Source organism: Aulonocara sp. 'chitande type north' Nkhata Bay, linkage group LG11 (assembly GCF_057382095.1).
Source record: "Aulonocara sp. 'chitande type north' Nkhata Bay isolate Kocher_YH1m ecotype deep benthic linkage group LG11, A_spYH_male_GT1.1, whole genome shotgun sequence".
Taxonomy (NCBI): domain Eukaryota; kingdom Metazoa; phylum Chordata; class Actinopteri; order Cichliformes; family Cichlidae; genus Aulonocara; species Aulonocara sp. 'chitande type north' Nkhata Bay.
In genome coordinates this window covers 18,218,183-18,227,201 of record NC_141354.1, presented here as the reverse complement: position 1 = coordinate 18,227,201, position 9,019 = coordinate 18,218,183, and the positions used below count along the sequence as shown (strand labels likewise).

Here is a 9,019-nt window from a genome sequence, read left to right as displayed (position 1 = left end):
CCAGCTCATAGCAGATCCTAAGCCCAACACACACTGCACCTTTATACCAAGGTGGATCTACGAGCTGGCACATTCAGTACGTCGCAGTTGAGGAGGCCAGAAGGGACACGAGGTGGATAGTTTAGTGTTATAGTGGGGCAGAGCTAAAGGTTATCAAGGAAACATTTAACCTTCTGCTGCTGCTCCTTCCTGCTTGACTACCAGGACCAAAGACTGAAAGAGGTGTTGTTTTACTGTAACAAGAAGGCAGAAGAACTGGTGTTTAGCCAGTGTTTGGAGATGACGCTGAAAAGCTAAGCGGTAAGAACTAAAGCACTCTGCATTTGTTTTGTTGCTATATAAATAGGATAATTATATAGTGTTTCCCAATGCTGTCACAAAGCCAGAAGTGCAACACCCTGCATTCTGGATACGTGATGCAGAGAATTATAGAAAATCTCCATAAACATTTTTATCCGTGCTATATTGCTGCCACAGACGGTGAGAGAGAGTAAAGCAGAAGGGTACTGTTGTTCCTACAAAAATCTGATGTGTCATAGAATCACACACTAGTACAGATGGAGCTAAAAATACAGCTGCAGGTATTTAGAGTCTACAGGGGTTTACTATAACAGGCAGTCAGCTGGCTGTATGTCAGCACTCAAACTGTTGTAGAACTGCTGCTGCTGCTTCTGCAGGACTTTGGTGTAACTGCCAGTCAGAGCCCTGTGGATTTCCCCTGTTCAGCAGACAAGCTGTCCTCTGAGGTAAGAGGGAAGTTAAGCTTCCAGAAAATAAGTAAAAACGTAGTTATTTAGCACAACTTCTTTTTCTGAGTGATTTGAGTGATTGAATCTGATGCTCTTATCAGCTAACTGGAAGTCAGTAAACGAATGTGTAATCTAATCTGTTTAAAGACCACTACTATCCGTTTCATTCAGCTTTACATTTCAGACCTTGTGAAGAAGTAGCCATAAGGTGGCTCTAAAATAATACTGAGATCCATTTTAGCCTCTCTGTGTCCTGATCCACCATGTGACAGTGAAACAGCTAGGCAGCCAGTCTGGAGACATGCCTATTTTTACAAACCAAACTACACTCTAAGGTAAAAGTGCCAATTGGCTTTAAGGTTTAACTGGAATTACTTCTGTCTGTTTCTGTATGTTACCCTCATATGAAATCATTCTACTTCAGATGTTTGCTAAAATTGTGAACAGTTGACCTTTTAGTTAAGTTTAGATGCCTTAAAACAGGTTTCTGTGTACTCACAGAGTGTCTGTGACAGTGCCAGCTATGCTGCTTTGCAAATTAGCTTTTATCCTGTGTCTCCGTTGCAACTTTGGTGCCCTCGGGTCGCACAAGGCTTCAAGTGAAATGAATGTTCACTTTTAACCAGCTCAGTGGAAAATAAGCGACCTCTATCCCGATTAGCGGTGACACAGGATAAAATCCTAAATATAGATTGTCAACAACTTGGAACTGACTACCCTCTTCTGGAAGAGTGAGTGTGTAAGTCTGTGAGTGATTATGTGTGTGTGTGTGTGTCTGCGTGTGTTGTCAGTGCAGAGGCCAAAAGGTGACCAGAGATTACCTCTGGACCTTCCTTTGTTGTTTATTTGATTGCCTTGTTTGAGTGGTAGGTAGAATTATTTGGAAAGCTAAAAGTATGCTGCATTTTTATGAGAAATATTATTAAGATGATTCAGTGCTTTGTTTTGAATCATACATTAAGAAGAGCCTAACACAACTTATATCTGTACTTTAGAGAAACCGCATTATAACTAACAAGCAGTGTTCATCCTAAATGCTTTCATAACTCTGTATGTGCTGAACTGCTGAACAGAGCCTTTTTTCCTGAAAATATATTAAACTGATATGCATGTGGGGTTAAGGTTCAGAATAAATCAAAGCAAGTTACTTCAGATTCTCCACAGTTTCACAAAATATTTTTATCTTGTCTTTTTTTGTGCCGAGCCACAACAAAAAACACCTAGGCTAGATTAATCAGAGCATCACTTTATATGAGAATTTCTGCTCATTTTTTTCTTCAAAGCTAACTTAATTTTGTTGATATTGTACAAATGTCATTATCATCATCAAACAATATCATATGGGTTATATTGAATGTCTATGTTGGTATGTCTTCTTAAATAAAGTTGAATTATATGTTTCTTGAAAGTATTAGTGTCGTTGAACATGTAATTGAGTTGTGATCTTAGTATATGGCAACCTTGATCTTGTTGTTAATTTAACATTAACGAATTAAGTTTTTACAGGGACTAGTAGTAACTAGTAACTACTCCCACACTTTTCATTCATTTTCATTCTAATGCCCCACGATTATCTTTAGTGTTTCTTATATCTTAATAAATACACACCCTGTGTATTTAATTGGTGTGTCTGTTCTTAATGTGTCATCCACTAACTAATCAAAAGGTGTTTTATCCCCTCTGTCTAATAGAAGGTCTGTATTATCATACTGTATGAGTAAGAATATTTATAATATGTGTGAATGCTTATATGTGTCTTTTAGATCCAGTGTAATTGGGTGTAACTGTGATGCACATGTAATAAAATAGTTTGATTAGTGTATATATGGCAGCATAATATAACTGGGTTATATGGAACTGCAAAAAACTGAATATGTGCTAAATTACTAAAAGGACCACGATCAGTGTCATTTCAGTGGAAGCTGACTTTTAATATATTTTGTATTTCAGAATTGCTGGTTGATGGAGTTTGTGAGGCGAAGTGGTGACTACTGCCACGCCCAACACATTTAAACCCCATCTGGGATAATGCTGCACCATGTAGTCCTAGGGTTATGAACCCTACAAGACCACTGGCCTTTGACCTCTGAACCTGTCAGCTCATGGGGTAACAAGCGGAGCCTTGACACTGAAAGCTAACAGGAGAAAGACGGAAAGAGAGCGTGACTAAAACTGAGTGTGGTCAAAGAAATAAAAACACAGAGAAAGTCGACACACTGTAACCTTCTGGACTATAGCAGACTGTTAACTGATGGGATAACAATCAAGACTATAGGACGTCAGACCTGGGAAAATATCTGAAAATAGGAGTTCTGGCTCACCTGGAGATCAAATATAAACTGAAGACATAGCTGCTAAACGCAACAGCTGGAGCTAAAGGTGAGGAGTCAATGACCTAAATCTAGTAATGCATCAACACTTTAATATTTCATGACATTTCATTGGTTGTATGATTCAGTAGAAATTTCTTTAAGGCAGTCAGTATGAGATTAAATGATTTGCCTTTCTTGGAGAGTAGGTTTTACTAACAATGATGCTTTTAACTTCTAGGTCTTACATGGAAAAAATGACTTCTCTGTTTTCAGTGTTATTGAATTTCACCTAAGATCAAAGTCACATATTTCCTTCTCTTGCTCAAAGTGCTACTTTACACATCAACAATGTTTTGGTGTCTTAGTCTAAGTTGCCGTATTTTGTTGCTGACACTTACCTGATACTCCTGGAAGAAAATGAAGAAGAAATTTGAAAAAAAAAAATGAGAAAGAAATGTCACTTTCCAGAACTCACTCACTAGCTTCTGAGAAAAAGAAAGAAAAAGTCTCCAAACCCTGCTGTGAACAGTTACATGCATTAACTATTTTTCACTGTTTTCAGGAAGTGTTAGGTAAGCATACATTATGGTACAGCTAAAAACTCAGGAAGCCATTTCACTTCCTGTTAATCCTATTAACCATCAGTCAGAGGCAGCAGAGAATACTTGCGAGCTAAGGCTCTGTCAGTTGGAATGAATGGAGCTAAACTGCTTAAATGACTCTACACCAGCTTCTAGTATTAGTATTCACGGATTAAAATTCTCTTATTGGGTTATTTTACTCATTTCCTTTCATTATACTTACCAGAAAGCGAATGCTGCCGGTATAAAGCTGGAATTCTGATAATGCATGCTGATTGGTCAATTAACAAGAGTTTATAGTCTGCTGATGGCACTAGTTTCCAAATGACAGACATTAGAAACATAGTTAAGCTTAAGATGTGATGGTTGATGTTGAGTGCTGCTAGAAATTCTTTGCAGCTTGTCAAATGTGTGAAATCAAATGTCATAAAATGCCTTATGGTGTTGGGACCTCCCTTAATATTTTTAAGTATTAAGTATTGTAATTGTAATTGTAATAAGTATTTTATTACATTTACAATCCAACGCAATCTAAAAATGGAAGTATATCTATTGATTTTGCTATTGCAGTTCTGCTCAGTGTTAATAACTCTTTTTATAAACTACCAGTGATGAGAGGAGATGTTACAATCACTATTTAATCAACATTTTCAAACAGCTGTGAAGAAAATGTGCATGTTTTGCAAAGTTTTGAAGACCTTTAGCTTAGTACAAAGTGGTATTTTACTTGTAATTTAATTACTTCATCTCCAGTTTTTCAGTTTTCTTTCCTGTTCATGAGGGAAGTCCAGTTTTGAGCTTGACCAAGTGCATTAAAATGAGGTTCAGCATCTGGGGTGGAAATGCAAAGGAGAGACCCATTAACCGCAAATGCATCCGAGAGCTCTGGAATATCTTTGCCTTTCTTCTCACAAAGCTCTTAATTTTTCTCTCAGGTCCCATGCAGTACTCTTCAGCACTTTACCCAGGCTGAGCTACCCAGCAGCTGTGTGGTAGCCTATGTCACCATATTCAGCTTCATGCTCCTGCAGAAGTACAACAAACTGTCTTTGATTCAGTCCTCTTGCCCCAATGAAGTTAGCTATTTTAGCTACATCAACAATGTGGTTAATTTTCAGCGCTGAGTTTACACTGCCAATTTGTGTCATTTAAGCCCCGGCCTATCCAGACATACAGTTACCTGTGTGAATAAATCATTCTCTATCGTAGTCCCTCTGCGAGAAATCACAAAGCTGGTCTTGACTGCTCCATCCCTGGATGTGTAAAGCTTGGTTGCTTTTGCACCTTTACTAGCAAAGCATCTAGTGTCTGTCTTCGTTCTGCATCAGTCAATTTCCTGTGTTTTTCTGCATGTTTAGGCTCATAATGACAATTTAAATTGTTATCCTTCAACCCAGCAATCTGCTAACCACAAACTAAGAACACAACTTTATCTCTGATTTTAGTAAATAAATATTTTTTTCTTTTTCCGCCCCAAACACACATCTCATAAATGTTTGCTCTGTGAAGTTTCATTCACATACACACACATATGTACAAATGTAAATAAAGAAACAAACAAAAAATGTAGCAATCACCTTTCAAATAGAAGCAACAAAACTGTAATGTGATTTCCAATAAAATAATTTTTTTTAAATGGGAGAAAATGAATGACGTATACCTATTTATATCTTAATTCTAATTTCCCATTGACCACATGGGGTGGATCGGGGAAACCAAAGGGCCCAGGTCTGCATTAATAATACATTCTACTGATCACATTATGACAGACCTACAACATGGACTAAAGCTGCATAGGGTCCTATTCTTTCTGGATTACCTTGTGGGAAACCCCAGTGAAACCCAAAGTTGAGCTTTAGTATTTTGAAAGTCTTTATTACAGTTCAGCCATTAATATTTACATCTTATCATACTATTACTGGTGTTTTTTCTTGCTTTTACTAGCAAGAAAAAGCACATAACACATAACATTACATAACCAGTCATTTCTTGGCATTTTTTATCCATATTCTACAAAAACAAAATGTGAAAAAGATGACTTCTGGTTTTTACAGGGGTTACACACGCAACAATTCTTCACACTGGTCAACATGAATCGCCCAGCTCCAGTCGAACTGTGCCACAAGAACATGAGATTTCTTATTACACACAACCCAACAGATGGCACACTCAGCTCCTTCATAGAGGTGAGAAATATATGTGAGTATGTGTGTCCTGCAAGGGTAGACAATATTATAATGACAAGCGTAATAAAATTAGGATATTACCTGCATGCTTGTTTCCCTCTGTGATGTCAGCTTGTGTATTGTGACTTCAAAAAAAGTTTTTTCCTCACTTTACCACTTCCAGGACTTGAAGCGATATGGTGCCACAACAGTGGTCCGAGTTTGTGATGTCACTTATGACAAAACACGGCTTGAGAAAGATGGCATTACAGTGGTGGTAAGTTCAGAAACACACACCTTTAATATGAATATTTACTCATTCTATGATCAAATACAGTACACCAGACAGCACCTGTTTGGACTCTCTTTTAGGACTGGCCATTTGATGATGGAGCCCCGCCACCCAGTAAGCTGGTCGATGATTGGTTGAATCTGCTAAAGAAGACATTTCAGGAGGATCCAGGAAGCTGTGTGGCTGTTCACTGTGTGGCTGGATTAGGGAGGTAGGAGACATTTAAAGTAAAAATTTAATTTAAAAATACAGAGGAAGACAGGTGTGTGTGCACACATATAAGTTAGCATCACTGGACAATAACTCATATGTTTGATTTGGAGTGCTTATACTAAAAACTATGACTTAAAGATTTGCCAAGAAACAGATAAGCAGAATTGATTGGACATGTATAGCCTAAAACATGGATTGTGTTGTATTTATACGTGCACACAGGGCTCCTGTGCTTGTTGCTTTGGCTCTGATAGAAAGTGGGATGAAATATGAGGATGCTATTCAACTCATCAGACAGTAAGTATATCCTGTGTCATATTGAGGATAGTTTTTCTTTCCTTTTTTTCACTTAATGAAACTATTTCAGAAACCAGAGTGGTCTTATATACTCTATATCAGGGGTGTCAAACATGAGGATGGGACCAGAATCGCAAGTAGTGCATCAGGCCCACTACACGGATTTAAAAAAATGTGAAGAAGGGCGTCAATTCTGGAATCTTTTTACTCTATTTTCAGAAGTTTTACAGCTTTTGTTTTTGACAAAGACCCCCCCCCCCCCCCCCCCCCATTCTGCTACAGTAAATTACTACATACCAAACTTAGAAAGTCTGCTTTGATGGTGGACTTTATCATCTTTTAACTCCTGGTTTGAGAACTAATATGCGGAAATGATTTTGCTCTGTGATTTGTTTTACTGCATCATGGGAGGGTTAACTGTTTTGAGGGCTGAAATTGACCACAGAAGGCAAAACATTTTCTGTTCCGTGCTGTAAAAATGCTTTTATTGCTATAAGTTGGGCATTTTAACACGGGAGCCTATGCTGATTGAAAGTAGCTATAGAAAACAAGAACTGGTAGGATTAAGTACACTTTTTCTATCATAACCTAGAGAGGAACACAATGAGAAATGCAACACAAAAAGGTGACAGAAAAAGACTATTATACTTGAAAGTACAGCGTGCAGTGGAAGATAAAAGGTGTCTGTGAGCTCTCTGTATTTAATGAACCTCTAAAAGCTTTTAAAAGTTCACAGCATTGTGTTTGTGTTTCAGGAAGCGTCGTGGAGCCATCAACAGCAAACAGCTAACCTACCTGGAGAAATATCGATCTAAGCATAGGCTCCGTTTCAAAGACTCCCGCAAACACAAGAACAAATGCTGCATCGTATGAACACATGCACCATGCACACACACACGCAGGCACACACACAGAGACATTTCTCAGGAATTCAGCAGTACAAGGCTTCAGTCATTGTCACAAATACTAAAAACAGAGGCGTCAGTGCCCATGTTGAATCTTAAAAAGTTTTTCTTCTTTGTTTCCCTTTCTTTTCTTTTAATATGTTTTTTTTTATTTTTGCTTATTTGCTGTAAACAAACAGCTGCAGGATGGATAAAGGACAGGAAATCATTTTAAAAAGTGTTATAGAGGATTGTTTTTACAATATAATTCTGCAGGGAATTTAGCTATGAGGTGCATGAGCCACATTCAAATGTTCAACCGAACAAGTCCTGAAACTTATACAGATGTGGGGTGAAACTTTGATTCTGTTGTCCCTGGTGACTGGTTTTCAGCACCTTAAGTCTGACCTGACTTTAATGAATGTTTAACACTATCAGGATATAAAATTATAAACAGTTAAATTTGTGTTTCTCTTATTTTTTCTTTCTTTTTGGGCTTAAAAACCCTTAAAAACATGTTTTTAACAATTTGGAGAGACTAAAATTTTACACTCCAACAAATCAGGTTTAATCCAAGGGTGATCTTAGCCTGAGGTATTAGTCTCATCCTAGCGCAAATGTTGCTGTGCATTATTAAATTATCCAGTCTAGTTTAAAGTTTTATTATTTTCATATGTATTGGTGTGGAGTTTATTTCAGTTGTATTTTACCTGAATGATGCATGTAAACAATCACTTTGAAAAAATCATTTAAAAATCTGATTTTGATGATGATGATAACAGAGCATGCACTTTTTATGCAAAAAGTAGAGTCCTTATGACAGTCTCTTTTATTGTAAAAGCATCTTCAACCTGAATTGATATACATACATTAAAATGCATGAAAAACTAAATGGACAATGAAATAGGCAGAGGGTGTAAAACTGAAGTTAGGAGAAGGGAAAATGTTAATAGGATCTAGCAACCCTTTGATTTACAATCTTTACCTGAAAGCATTTTAAAGCAAATGGCAAATATTTTCTTGTTCACATGACGTGTGTGCATATTTGTTTGCTTGTGTGCGTGTGTGGGTGTGGGTATATGGGGCGGCCTCTATACATTGTTTACTACTGGGGCAGGCCTGAGCTGACACTTTTTTATGTAAAAAAAACAACAAAAAAACAAGCTGTAAATGATAGTCTGTAAATTTTTTGCATTGTTTAATAAATGTTATGCCATTATCTTTGTATGTAGTGCGTGGTGTTTGTTGTCAGTGTTTGATTACATCATGTAATAATTCAAAGATTCGCTCTTCCTGGCAATTTAGCTGTTGCTAATAAACGAAATATATTGCAGACAAATTCAAAACACCAGAAACATTTTTGTCAAATATTCCTTAAATTCCTGAAATTATTAATTAGTCTGCACTTTTGATCTACTTTGACTATGAGTGCGTTAATGAGTCCTAAATAGTAAAAACAACCACCTTTAATTGCTATGAGCTCTTTATGATTGACTTAACTCTCACTTAGAGCTTCTTCTATTCTT

General features: G+C 37.2%; 1 protein-coding gene across 2 annotated transcripts; it reads left to right on the top strand.

Annotated features, from left to right (window-relative positions):
- LOC147318764 (protein tyrosine phosphatase type IVA 3) lies at nucleotides 1–8,712 on the top strand. 2 transcript variants are annotated; one of them, XM_086310849.1, is made up of 7 exons: nucleotides 1–300; nucleotides 2,700–3,128; nucleotides 5,697–5,828; nucleotides 5,992–6,084; nucleotides 6,180–6,310; nucleotides 6,535–6,609; nucleotides 7,365–8,712. In XM_086310849.1, the coding sequence occupies exons 3-7, from the start codon at nucleotides 5,733–5,735 to the stop codon at nucleotides 7,480–7,482; spliced, it is 513 nt and encodes a 170-aa protein (XP_086166975.1). In that variant the 5' UTR covers nucleotides 1–300; nucleotides 2,700–3,128; nucleotides 5,697–5,732; the 3' UTR covers nucleotides 7,483–8,712. The 2 variants fall into 2 exon arrangements, with proteins under 2 accessions (XP_086166975.1, XP_086166976.1); XM_086310850.1 differs by lacking the exon at nucleotides 1–300 and adding an exon at nucleotides 626–746.
- The last annotated feature ends 307 nt before the right edge of the window (nucleotides 8,713–9,019 follow it).

Coding starts and splice junctions, on each gene's coding strand:
- LOC147318764 (XM_086310849.1), top strand. CDS start 5,733: ATGAATCGCCCAGCTCCAGTCGAACTGTGCCACAAGAACATGAGATTT. Junction 6,085..6,179: donor AAGATGGCATTACAGTGGTG/GTAAGTTCAGAA, acceptor ACTCTCTTTTAG/GACTGGCCATTTGATGATGG. Junction 6,311..6,534: donor TGTGTGGCTGGATTAGGGAG/GTAGGAGACATT, acceptor ACGTGCACACAG/GGCTCCTGTGCTTGTTGCTT.